The following is a 13,527-nucleotide window of genomic DNA, read 5'->3' as shown; positions in this document are numbered from 1 at the left end:
ATGGTTTATTTCCCAAGAAAATACTTAGACAAATCTCCATCGCATTGGTTTTTTCATTAATTTCTGCTGTTAACGTTCTTCCTGTCTCTTGTCAATTGTTAATGTTAATTCAGTCTGCAAACATAATTTAAAAACTTGTGTATGACATTTCTGCCTTGAGCATCTCTGCTACAGAGGCAGTAATCTATGACCTTTGAAGAGACTCTATTGCCACCTTGTGGCTTAAATCGCAGGTTAAATAACAATAATTAAAAGAAATGCTCTGAAACAACAGATATGTTTAAATCTTTAATTTTTTAACCATTTGCAAAATTTCAAATTTGCCAAAAGCAGTGAGTGAAATAGTGTGGAATAACTGTATCTTGGATAGGAAACAAATACAAACAAGCAGTGCAACATGCAGATACTGTAGAAAAATACTCCTAAATATGTATTTCAGTCATAGGAAAATCTTTTCATCCAATCATCAGTCTTCTACAGTTGATACGGGAGGGAATGATCCTGGAAATTACACAAAGTACCTGTTAGGTCAAATGGGTTGAATTCAGATATACATTTTGATCCTAAAACAAATGTAAGAGCCTTGTTCACTGCAGTCATGAGGTCTGAGCAACTTACATGAGGTGTATTTATAGGGCGTAAAGCTCCATCAGGAAGTCTTTGGGGACGATTCCTACTGTTCCATTCTTCTCTCCGACCCACCAGCCAAAGCTCTGGTACTCCTGAAACAGGACCGAATGGAAGATGATAAGAGTGAGTCCACGTCTCCTCGTCATTTCTAATCATGGCTGTCCTCAACTGAAGAAATTCTAAGTCGACTAACACTCATACGATCTTATATAGTAATCGATTCGTTGATTTAATTGACAGATCTTGAAAAACAATCATTAGAAATGGCTATTCAGCTGAAGAAATCTTAGTCAACTAACACCAAAAGAATCAATTAGTCAACTAAGAGGGGGCAGCCCTACTTTTAATTAATGTAGTCGCCATTTATCATCACACCACAGAGCTGAGGTTTATCTTAAAATTATTAAATGTTGTCTGATGGGAAAGCTCCATAGAGCAGCAGTTATTTACAAAATCTCCTTTGTTTTCTTTTTACTCTCACCTCCATCCCATCAACAACTTCACATCTCCTGTTCCCTGTCCTGCCTCTCTACCCGCCATCGCCTTTGAGACTGCACACACATCCGCCACACAAAAACCTCAGTGTGCATAGAACACATCACACATAAATCTGTCAAAGCATGACAAGTAATAGCTCCAAATGGCTGTCAGCATGCTGAGATGCGAGGGGAACACTGTGAGGGGAGATCTGACACAAGAGGAGAGAGTCTCTCTCTCTCTCACACTCACTCACTCACTCTCACACACACACACACACACACACACACACACACACAGAGCCTGACCTCACATCAAAGCCTTCCCATGAATCAGCACTGGGGCTCATGTACTAACAAGGTTGAAGGAAGAGGAACCCGCACAGTGTTTCAAATCTATGCCAAAACTCGGGGACGAGGAGGGACCACATCTGTGTCCAGTTATTCCCAGGAGAGAGTAATGGATGCAAGTGATCTTATGGTAGGATTAGACACAAGAACATCACAATAGTTATGGCTAGCACTGACCGTTGTGTGGAGATGGCCCATTCATCACGTCAGATAAAAAGGCGCTTGACTCACTGTCCATGTCAAATATTTATACACAGGACATGAATACAGTAAAAAGTAATTTAGTAGATCTTAATTCTCAACAGCAAATCAAACATCACAAAAAAAATGAAAAAAATAATTAATGTGTCTCATGATTAAAATGACATTTCACAAGCCCCCGAGGGATAATATAGCAGATTGACATAAGGTGTGTGTAAGAGAGCCAGGGCGCGAGTGCACGTTATGACTTCCTGCAGCTAGCCTTTGAAAAAACGCAACACCTCATTGTGTAGTTCTGCCTCGCAAATAAGTTGTGCTCGAGTGAGTGCGGCACACAGCATGAGAACATATAGACGGAGCTGTGGAAGACTAATGACACCACACACTGTGACAAAGCACACATTACCACACAACTGGACTGTCCCATGATGTAATTACTTATGCCAAATGAACCGCTCCACAGCTGATGCATCAGTTTATAAGCACAAACTGTACGACAAGTGATGAGGTGAAAAGATGTGCAGGCACGATAACAACGGCAGTAACATGTTTGGACAGTGTTTACTTTTTATCAACCCATCCAGCCACTTCAGTTAAGTGAGATGTTACGTCTCTTGATTTGTTTTATGTGCTGTGACTTGGGAGGGACGAGGGGGGTGGTGCAGCATATTCGGACAACACACTCTCCCTCACTCCCAGTCAAGCCCTATAGTCAACACCCAGGTCCTGAATGGGGGGTCTCGCAGCTGTAACACTACAGCCATTTCTGGCCTCTGGAATGGGGGAGGGACACAGGGTAGAGGGGGGAAAGTAGATTGGGGGGGGGGCGGGGGGGGGGGGGGGAAAGGAGTCGACTGTCCCTTAAGCTGCAGCTGGCTGCTGCAGTCCAGACAGGTTTTATGGTCATTGCCCTCGCAGCAGGCCACAACCCCCAACACCAAGGTTTCAGCTAATGGCACTCCCAGTCTGAGTGAAAGGGCAACTTAACTCTTGGTTCTTCTTCACACACGAAGAAGGAGTCATAAACGGGCATTTGGCCGATGAGTATAGATGGTGTCTGTCTGCTTTGTGCATTTGTTCCCTGCAATTAGTGCTGAATCAATTCAATTTTTACAAAAGAGTAAAAATTTTGATGATCCATTGTATTTGCTCTCGTCATTTTTCAAACAAAAAAGCTGAACATCTGGGCTTCTTGACTGGGAACATTTGATGCCTTTTTATCTAGATGTTGTACAGTTGGTCAGTCAAAAAAAAAAAAAATCTAAAGATGTCAGCTGACGCTCTGGCAAATGTTGGTGGGTATTTTCCACTATTTTCTGACATTTTAAAAACGAAGCATTTAATTGATAAATCAGAAAAAACTGAGTCATCAATAATGAAAATATATTGTTCTTACAGCCTACGCCCTATGCTCCTGACTGAAAAAGAAATGTAATTATTAGTCAAAATTATAATTTAGGTTTTTACATAAAAACTGGAGCTGTCACGATTTTCAAATCTTCATGGCTTTTACATACCACTAGATGGCAGACTTGAATTTGGCAAAGGATCTGGCCAGCTGACAACAGTTGTCTCAGTTGACTTCATGCTTCATAGAAAACAAACCAGACAGGAAATATAGCCAGTCTAGATGGAGCGCATGTCACACCTTTTTTTTTTCTTCACACAAACCACAAGGGTCTACATGCATCTGTAGAGTATAGAATTCCTTGACTTATTTGCAGTGAAAAAAAGCTTGTTAAATGTATCACATCAAAATCAAATTCCAGTTTCATATAAACTACTGAAGCACAAAAGGACTCCTGTTTAGTTACATAATAAAAGGCAAAAAACCTCCTCAGTTCTCAATACCTGGCACCCACAGCTAGCTGACAAGCCTCGGAAATTCTGCGTCCACTACACGTCCTCACCTGCTCTGAAATAGAGTGCCGGACTGAGCCTGGGTTTCCTGAGAACACACATTCCTATTTGGCGAGGTGAGAGAGATGTCTGAGAGGTGTGTGGGCTGAGGGCTGCTCACCGCCTGGCATGGCAGCAGCCGCAACGTGCTGAAACAGTGCAGATGGAAGTGATGGAATGGCGCTGTGTGCCAGCTGAGCTCAGCCTCCGCCAGCAGCACTAAAACAGTTTCCGTTGTGACACAACTAATCCCCGTCACTGTGCCAGGGAGAGAGCCACTAGCGCAGTCTGCCTCTTTACCATCAGTCGTCCACCTCCAGGCGGTGGGCCAGGTGCTGCCGGTAAAGAATATGAATAGTCGGTTCCTCTGAGGGCCTAAAAAAACACTCACTTTAGGTGGTCTGAGGCCAGTAGAACCACTCCGAATACAAACCCCATCTCATAACTTTTGCTTCACTGTTGGGTTTGAGTTCATCCTGGTTTCACTAGGCATCAAGAAAACACTCATTAAGGGACAAATCAATGTTTTACCCCTGACCATACCTTGCTCAGTATGTAGATGGAATCTCCACGCCTGAAGGACAACTCATCTGGGTGGCCCCCCGCACAGTCCCATAAGCCCTGGTAGAAGTTGGGGTAGTCTTTGCTTTTATCAACTGCATGGAAAAGCGGAACAACAGATTAGGTGCGATATTTTCTACTGCGAGTGACAACAATAAGTGCACATGTCAGACGCAGCAGTGATTGTTTGTGTGCAGCAAAACCAACAGGAGGCAGTGGAGAGCCTAAAATAGAACTGGAGGCAGACAACAGCTGTATGCCAAGTTCATACTACCTACTAGGTTTTGAGTATGTTCACACTGGCAAAGGGACAAAATGTACACTCAAAACAGTGTGCAGACTACAAAAACTTTGGATGGAGACTAAACATCTCCAAGGAGGGTCAAGGTTTCATAATGAGTCACTTCATTGAGGTGAAACACATGCATGCAGTCAAATCAGGTCTGCAGTTGCTGGAAGGCTCACTAGCTTGCGCACCATTACAGAACATGAGGATGATTTCATCGAGGCGTTTGCAGGGAGTGTGCCACAGCAGCCTACTTTATGGGTGAGGATTACCATTCTGCAATGATTGAAAAAGATCTTACATAAAAGACCATAAACAAATGCTTCATATTTGAAAACGGTATACTGTATATCTGCCGCCATCCATTTAAGCGTAACCCTCCATCATCTCAGCTCCAGTTACACTCCGTATGCGCCATAGCTCAAGACCATCTCCCAGCCTTCAATACATAGGCTGAAACACTCCTGGAACACCTCAGAAAACATATACAAAAAATATATAGCTTTGTCCCGGTCTGGATTCATTTGCAGTGACATTGTAAAGAAGACGATTAGTTGATTATTTGATTGACAAACGATTCATCGAGACATTTTTCAAGCAAAAGCGTATTTGCCTTTCCATTGTGAGGATTTGCTGCTTTTCTCGGTTTTATATAAATTAAACTGAATCTCTTTGGAGTTGGGACTGTGGGTCAGACAAAACTGTTATTTCAAAGATGTCACCTTTTTCTTAACTGTGATTGACATTTTTTATGATTATTTTTTTAATTATTTATTAAAAATTAATTAAATTATTTATCGATAATGACAAAAAATCATTCGTTTTAGCTGTACTGTAAAGCCACAAGTTGTTTGCCTTTGCACATCATATGTATTCCATAATTTTCTGTTAGTATGAAATAGTAAATATTTTTTGTTTTACCAACTGCAGAAAATAGAAATACTGCAAACCAAAAACATAACATTATAGTAGGCTGTACACAGTAGTAGGAATCAGGACACTAGGTTCTTGGTAGTTAATGTTAAGTGGGACCATTTCCTGTTTCCAGGAAACCCTCAGTGTGTGTTAATGTTGTGGGAAAGTTTAAATAGATAAAGTAGATAGACAGATGGCATGTTATTTTTGCACTTACACAACTTTAATACGTCACTTACTGCAAAAGGAAGTTGGCCAGCTAACAGTTATTTCCAGCATTGTGTTAACTTTCATTTTCACAGAAACTTCCTCTTTAAATGTCACTTCTTCCTAACCGCAGCTTAGAAGGTTGAATTATAAGTGACAGAATGTTAACTTGTGGATCACAGTTCCATTGTGTCTTCTGTCTATGTAGTGAAACTCACTACACTCTAATCCACAAACTAAACATACCACTCATATCTGGGCAGAACAAACACAAATGTCTGTGCTTTGTACCTGAAGCAGGAGGAGCAGGTTTCGCGGCTGGCTCCAACTTTGGAGGAGGCTTTGCTGGAGCGGGCATGTCATCCTCTGGAGAATCAAGACAAGATATTGATGGATGAGTGTGTGCTATGAATTAAGGGTTATGGTTACCTGTCGAAGTAGTGGGCAGAGAAATGGATATTAGCATTTTTTAAACAATATGAAAGAGATGCATGCAATTTGTTCACGTTCTGAAGGACAACAGAGATCGTCACAGTGATACGACGCGTGGTCGGACCTGGGAGCACTTCATAGATGTCTTCATCGATCAGCTCAGACTCAGCTATATCTTCCATGGGTCCAACATCGTCGTACACTTCCTGTTCCTCCTCTTCATCTTCTGGGATGATTCCCGTCATATCTACAAACAGGAAATAGTACATTTGACTTATACACACAAAAACTCGACTTATACTTATACTACACACACGCACACAGTACTTGATAGTAATAGAGAACGTTTTTGATTTTTAGTTTTTTAATTCATTAAGAAACAAATGTTGCAGTTTCTAAAGTTATAGAGCATAAAAAATGAGTTTTTCTTATGATTGAAACAGTTCAAACCTCTCAAAACAAAGTCTATCTGTTTCACCCATTCCTCCGCCTCTTTCGGCGATGACGCACAGAACTATGATGAAAGAGAAGAGAAATGAAAACTGCAGTCAGTGCAATATGCAGTTCTACATATATCAATTAACATAAACAAATAATACTGCATTTATGCATAGTAAAATGTTCCGCATGGAAGAGCCTGAATGTTAGAAACACTCATTTAGACTTTTTAAATATGCGCGTCAGGTTGAGCCACTGCAAAGGCAGCAGTGTCAAATGAATGAATAGCTTTTTAAGAATAACGAGTTAATGAAGTTCATGTACACACATGCCTTGCCAAGTTTTAAACATGGCACATCTCAAGTCCACATTTGTTTTTCAATTAGGAAGCACACTTAGAACAGCAGTGACTCAAATCATCACCAAGAGACGAGCGCACCTGATAGACTCGCTTGTCTGGAGCCGTTACTTCAAAGCAACAGTCTTTCTTTGAGTCTTTCCGTAAGGTGCTGTTCATTTGGACAGTGTACCCATCGATACTGAACTCCCCCTTCTGCTGCTTGTCTGGTTACAGGAAATGAAAACATCATCATTAATGGTTCAGATACAACAACTGCAATGTCACTTACAAAAGCATAATGCCAAATATCCATCCACTTCAAAAAGTACCTTTTTCACTGCCATAATAGTAGAAGGTATGATGACTTAGAGAGCACCATCTCTTCTGCCACTCGGTGCCAAAAAAACTGTGATCTGGGGAAGGACAACCAACAATCATCTCAACATAGAAGAGATAGTTCATTGTCTGGTTTATTTAGGGGGCAATCAGAGCTGTATGTTGCAAAAAATGTGAAAATGGCAAAGGGATTCTGGTTGTTAGATCATGTGATATCCTGGGTGTAGGTGGAGCTGACATGTTTTGCCTTTACACAGTTAATAGCCTGCTTTTTGTTCACATCCCTGAAGAGGACCTTGAAAGTGAAAACAAAACATCAATCTTTCTTTTGGGGCTCGGAGCTTACGGAGTGTCGACATCGTCTCCATTATAGGCGTCTAATCATCAAAGCACCCACCCTTTCTGTGCTTCTCAAGGTATCCCGCTTTAAAGACAGATGTCAGGTCCTGAGCCGCCACAGGTGGGGACTGATGGCCACCTGGTGAAGAGAAGTGTTTTCAATATGTAAAAGTGAAAATTACATTTGTTTTAAAAATGTTAAACATGAACAAATGGGTTTCTGACTAACGTCGTGTATTTAGTTCATCACATGTACGTTTGACTGATGTTTAAATAAGTAGTAAAAGCCATGGAAGCTCCACTCAGCAATATTTTGCTTCTCCCTGGAGGAGATTCCCCTTGCAGCGTGCAACTTCAATGCAAATGTTCAACTGCTGTGTCAAAGTTGCTTTGTGTGAAAGAGCAGCCATAAAACTGGCAGCTGCCTGCAGACCATAAACCCCAGACCCCTAATAGCCACTTCACAAGGATTTCCCTGATACAAGTAAATACAAAATCTTGTATATTTCCATGATGGAGCATACAAGGTTAAAGCTACTGTATATATCGAGGCATGTTTTTTCTCAAACTACAACCATGGCAGTAATGTTCAGTCCCCAGATTGTGGCTGAGAGCAATAAAGCCTGTCAAAGCACTGGGGTGAAAGAGGTGGTGGGAGTAGCTGTTGTGCCTCCCAAATTGCTTCCCAAGTATGTTGCCAAGTTACAGTTGGAATGCCTCCCTCATTGTGCCACTCAAAGTCACTTTCTCCAAGGAGCAGACCCAAATGTGTATATTTTCATGCTGAGATGCAATTTTCAATCATTTAATCCAAAGCTTGTTAGGAAGTCAACTTTTTGGACGTCTGGTAAGTGCTTGTGGCTTACCGTCAAAAGCATCTTCATCCTTGTCGGCGCGCTCTGACTGCAGTGACCCTCCATCGTTGTTGCTGTCAACTTCCTCCTCATCATCGGAGTCATCTCCACCTAGAGTACACAAAAAGTGCAGTTAAGTGTAGTTACGGTACATGTTATATTGTAACACAGCGAGTCCCAACCTGTTGTGCAATTGTATCAGGTGTGAGCATTGTATTTGAAGAGTGATTTCCCCTTTTCAGACTGTTTTTCATGCTGTGACCTCTTGTGTGGGTCCCGACTCCCAGGTTGGGAACCACTGGTATATTAAGTAAAGTTGAAAACCAACACTCACTTTTGTCCTTGAAATCGTGTGGGAAACTGTTGGGGGAAACAGTAAATTGGTGTTAACAATTATCATGTTTTGCATTAGGATCTTCAAAACCACTATCTGATGTATATGCAAACAGACAACCTACCCCAACTTGACCTCTTTAATCCGCTTGATGAAGGCGTCCCTCTTCTCTTTTGCCTTCTTGCTTAGATTTTCCCCTTTTAATCCATCGGAGAGAAAATATTCTAGGTCTAGATGCAAAAAAAAAAAAAAACACACACCAGGTAAAACATTCATAATCACCACATACTGATTGTGACGTTTTCTTTTTTGCAGCCAAATTGCCCACTACTGCCAGAGATCATATTCCCTTTCAAAAGCACAATACATGAGTTTGTAGCTTTGGCGTGCATTGTCTAAAACTCATCAGCATGAATGAAATAGCAGCAGTTCTGTGGTGCTTAGTCGTACAGAGTCTGCGCTTCCTCTTTTTCTTTACGAAAGGGTCTCTTAAAAGCTAGACTTTGTGGCACGAGCGCTCACTGAAGAAGGAAAACAACCCGCGTGGGCAAACAAACATTATCTTATGAAGGTTTTACCTGAAATCAGCGTCGTGAACTCCTCGGGAGTCGCACGCATTGTTATGAGAGTTTGTTCGTGGCAGCAGTGGACCGTCCAACGAGGGGAACTTCACATGATACGGAAGCAGCAGTGAGTTCACGGACACGGAAGTTAATCTGCTAATTATTTATAACTGACCACACAGTTCCGCTGCAGAAATAAACACTGAAAACTGCCTTACTCAACATCCAAACTGGCGTGTATTACTCCATCAGATGTTGTGTGTGTGTGTGTGTGTGTGTGCATATATAGTTGTGTCTGCTACTGATTACGGGAGTTGATGCTTTAATGGAGCGACGAGTCTTTACAGACTAATAAAGTCAGCGGATAACGCATGATCATATTTTGATTGATTCCAGATAATATTTCTCTGGCACTTAAGACTGTGACTGACTCACTGGACACATTTTGTGAGTGTCTTTTTTACAGTGATGCAAGCACTTTGGATTTATGAATATGTCAACATTGTAAATCTAAACAGGGATCATTAATAGGCTTTGGCAATTATATAAAACTGTTCTGCAGGGTTCTTTGCAAGTTTTTCTTTCGCCGTTGAGCAACATAGATGTTTGAAGGAGCCTGTGCAACTTCTGCTGCATTGGTTTATTACTGCACATTTTAAATATTTGCATCATTGGCATCTCATTTGCGAGTCAGTTTGTAATCAGTTTCTATTGTACAATCAATGACAAATACAATTGTCCCATCCTGTCTGATGCAATCAATGCACCAGTGCAAGTAAAACAAAATAACAACTCACTAATTGTATAAAGGGAAACCTGTGCCTCATGTGTATTCAGTGAAGCAGCCGGTCGTCATATTGTTTACAAAGGTGTCCGTTATTCACTAGTCATCTTTTGACAGGAAGAATCACCCAATCCAGGTTTGAAGACTGAGCCTTTGAACTGTATAGCCTGTTGTTGTGGAGAAATGAGACAGAAATGTCAGTGCAGCTCTGGAGGGGCTGTATGAAAAGCTTTAGCTTTTACTTTAGCTGCAGGTGGTGGATGGAGTTTGTCAGTGTTGCCAGACACACAGACTCTTCCCCATGAGACACTTTATTTACTCTAGCTTCAGTCCAGCTTTGGAAAAGACTTAACATCCACACAACATCCATTTTTATTTGTCTATCAGCTCCTCAGAGAGGAAAAGTTGGTTTGATGATTTAAATCCAAAGATAGTTCATACAGAAAAACAGTGATGCTTCTTTCTACACACTTTTTCTTCATATCTTTGATTGAGTGTGAAAATGTTATGGATGTTAATTCAGAATCATCCTGAGAAAAGGAGCACCAGCCCTTTAAGTCTTAGTCTGATTGGCGATGATTGCATTCCACAGCTAAGATCATATTCTGCATGAATATTATTGTATTTGCACACACACTCTGACTTCCTGTTAGGAGTTATCTGAGTAACCGGTACATTCTTTATGAGCCACAAATCCTCTGAGGTCATTCAAAACCTGACCCCCTCCTGACCTGGCAGTAGTTCCTCCCAGCTTGGAGCGGAAAGGAGAGCCAGCTTGACCTTCGACCTGTGTGTGCGTGTGTGTGTGTGTGTGTGTGTGTGGAGGGAGGGATCTGCTGGCACAGTGTTGTTTCCTATTTCCCATAAAGCTTCATCTCCTCCTTGTGATTGGTTCCTCTCCTTTCACTCATTACCTGTTTATGATTTACTGGATGACCAAGCTTCTCAAAGTCACCAAACTCTTTCATGTAACCATACATGACAAAGAAATTCGATAATTAAATTCATGAATGTGATGATTAACTATGCAATAATTTGTAATGGTGAAATCAGTGGATGTGGAAAAAAAGCATGATGTATCCCACGTTTTATTTCGTGCTCATTAAAAGGGACTATAGAGTGTGCCCTTGGAATAAGGACTGCCCTTTTTTTAAACACTGAGCATGTATTTGTGGTTAATCTAGCCTGTAGACTCTGTAGACACTGACATGTTGACACAGTGTGAACATACTATTTAAAATGAGCTCAGCAGCACCAAAACCAAATCTGACTTTCTCTCTGCCTCCTGCCTTTTAGAGTTTTCCGACCTATTTTCAAGAGGTTCACAATTCGCCATCATTTAGTACCATATCTCAGTAGGAATATTAGTTCACCACCTCGCTTCACCTTTTTTTTTTATCATTGCTGTGAGGCTCAAAGTATAACCGCACAATCCTGAGATGCGGAGGCTATAAATGAATCACGTTGCCTGCAGACTCTCGTCAGAGTAATTGATCAGCGTGATTGTTAATCTTGTGGTTCCTGGAACAATCTCTGGCTTTTCATCGACCATTGCCCCTAAAGATTTAATATCAGCATCCTATTAAAAAACAGCCACCACGGCTGTGACATTGTGGCTTCTCTGCGCTTCATCGAGCCGAGGCTCAACTGGTCGGTGTGAGGGATTCCTTTAGCCGCATGGACGGAATCAATTTGGTCCATATTAACCTTCATTAAAACAAAAATACTATAAATACATTTTGCTATTTACCTGTCTGTTGTGCTACTGTGTTACAAGTACAGAACAATATAAATTAACATTTGAAACAATTTAGGGCAAAAAAAAGTATTATTAAATTGTTGAATTAACCGTAAATAATTTGAAATCATAAAAAGTTTTGAAAAAACATAATGGCGTATAAAACGCGATTCTAAATTTCAAAAGTATTGTATACTGCGGATCAGGCTATAAACAAGCACCATCAGTGCTGTGAGTTTTATAGGCAATAAAATTTAATTAGAGAGCCAAGAAAAGTCACAGCTTTTGGGCTGGGACTCCTAGCAGGCAACTCTCACTGCAAATGTTCTTTTTCTGGGTTTCAACATGAGGGGGCAATGAATCTGCTTTTTTTCTGATTTGATAAATCACTGAGGTTTGTATACCAGAAGCATGGTCACGTTGAAAAAAAAAAGATTTCAACTAAATCAATGAAAATAAACAAAGATTAAAAAAAACAAAAACTGGGCTTCAAATACTCTTTTTAATTTCTTTTACTTGCATGTTAATTGTATCACATAGTGCGCTGTGCTCACTGCATATATTTGGTTATTTGTTAGGGGAAGTTTGAGATTATAAAATCAACAGTTTCTTCACAAGAACATATTAACGGAGACTATAATTCAGAAAATATCCCGTGGCTTTTAAATTAAACAGTTTATAATATCCTTATTTGAATACTGTGAGAAACTACATTCAGCATTATGAATTATGCATGAACATAATTAATTTCTCCTCTGGCCGATATTTTTATATATTTATGTTTTATTTTAAAGGCCTACAATCAATAAGCTCTCCAAACTTTCTCACGGTGAAATAAGACAATAGCGCTGCTGTTTCCAATCAATGCAAAGTTTTATTTCAAGAAAAATATTCTGCTCAGTTATAGTCGAATCCATATAAAAATAAACTCTCCTCTCGCAGCCTAATGGAATAAACTACCCATAGGCTAAATAGCTGTGTTGCTTTTGCTTTAACTTACCTTATTTATGAGATCTATTATCGCTAAAACCGATTACAAAAACTGCACACAAGTTTCTGAATTCAAATAAAAAATGTTAAAATATTTCAGTAGCTCAAGTTTTGCAGTTCGATTGTTGTGAATGTTTCTGAGAAAAGGTCAAACGTTTCGGATGATAAAGACAGGGGACTTTGTGCCGAATCTGACAAACTTGGTGAGAAAGAGGAGGAGGGTGAGAAAACGTGGAAATCCTGCAAAGAAACGTCCAGGCCCGGGGAATGATCATTGTCCGGGCCTATTGTTGACACGCAGATAGCAACAGTGGGTGCCGGGTTAGGAAAATGTTTCAGATTTTTCTCATTGCTGTTCAAAGGCGTAACCGCCGGGCTTTGGTTCTCCTCATTGTGGCCGTTCTGACACTGTTGTGAAGTTAAGGTATTTTGGTGGAAATAGCTCTCCCTCTCCAGGAGCGTCCCAGCTGCGCTGCTGTCCACCGCCTGCTCAAACTCGTCCTCCGGCCCGTCGTCCAGACACGTGTATTTCCCCTCACTGTCCCGGTTCTCCTTGCAGTGGGTCTGCCTCTTGTGCTTCATYCTCCTGTTCTGAAACCACACTTTCACCTGCTTCTCAGTTAAATCCAGCAGAGAAGCTATTTCCACTCGCCTCGGTCTGCACAGGTATTTGTTGAAATGAAACTCTTTCTCCAGCTCCAGAAGTTGGGTGTTGGTGTACGCGGTCCTCAACCTCCGGGATGCCCCTCCACCTCCAACAAGAACTTCTGGCACCTCTGGTGAACCTAAAGAAATAAACCAAAGATTATATTTTTAATCAGACACATTAAACACATGCAGTTGTGTGTGTATG

The 13,527-nt window shown here is 40.9% G+C and overlaps 2 protein-coding genes across 2 annotated transcripts in view; both read right to left on the bottom strand.

Moving 5' to 3' along the window:
• Positions 1-275: 275 nt before the first annotated feature.
• skap2 (src kinase associated phosphoprotein 2) lies at positions 276-9,362 on the bottom strand. The gene is made up of 13 exons (XM_031853518.1): positions 9,178-9,362; positions 8,724-8,829; positions 8,600-8,625; positions 8,278-8,376; positions 7,470-7,550; positions 7,066-7,149; positions 6,836-6,960; positions 6,409-6,472; positions 6,083-6,205; positions 5,818-5,892; positions 4,101-4,213; positions 619-722; positions 276-501 (listed from the first exon to the last, which is right to left on the bottom strand). Exons 1-12 carry the CDS (start codon positions 9,215-9,217, stop codon positions 630-632), a joined length of 1,029 nt encoding a protein of 342 aa, XP_031709378.1. The 5' UTR covers positions 9,218-9,362; the 3' UTR covers positions 276-501; positions 619-629.
• A 3,408-nt stretch (positions 9,363-12,770) lies between these two features.
• hoxa2b (homeobox A2b) overlaps positions 12,771-13,527 on the bottom strand; it is a 1,592-nt gene continuing 835 nt past the window's right edge. The window contains exon 2 of the mRNA XM_031853260.1: positions 12,771-13,450. Coding sequence (XP_031709120.1) covers positions 12,771-13,450 — 680 coding nt within the window. The remainder of the gene's footprint in view (positions 13,451-13,527) is intronic.

The sequence above is a fragment of the Anarrhichthys ocellatus genome, unplaced genomic scaffold (genome assembly GCF_004355925.1).
Source record: "Anarrhichthys ocellatus isolate YVR2014 unplaced genomic scaffold, GSC_Weel_1.0 scaffold13, whole genome shotgun sequence".
NCBI lineage: Eukaryota > Metazoa > Chordata > Actinopteri > Perciformes > Anarhichadidae > Anarrhichthys > Anarrhichthys ocellatus.
This window is presented reverse-complemented; position numbering and strand designations above follow the sequence as displayed.

Excerpts from the sequence above, each read along its gene's own strand:
- skap2 (XM_031853518.1), bottom strand. The coding sequence starts at position 9,217 with ATGCGTGCGACTCCCGAGGAGTTCACGACGCTGATTTCAG. Across the intron at positions 8,830-9,177 it reads GTTCACGACGCTGATTTCAG|ACCTAGAATATTTTCTCTCC; the intron begins GTAAAACCTTCA and ends TTTTGCATCTAG. Across the intron at positions 7,150-7,469 it reads CCTTGAGAAGCACAGAAAGG|ATCACAGTTTTTTTGGCACC; the intron begins GTGGGTGCTTTG and ends GTCCTTCCCCAG.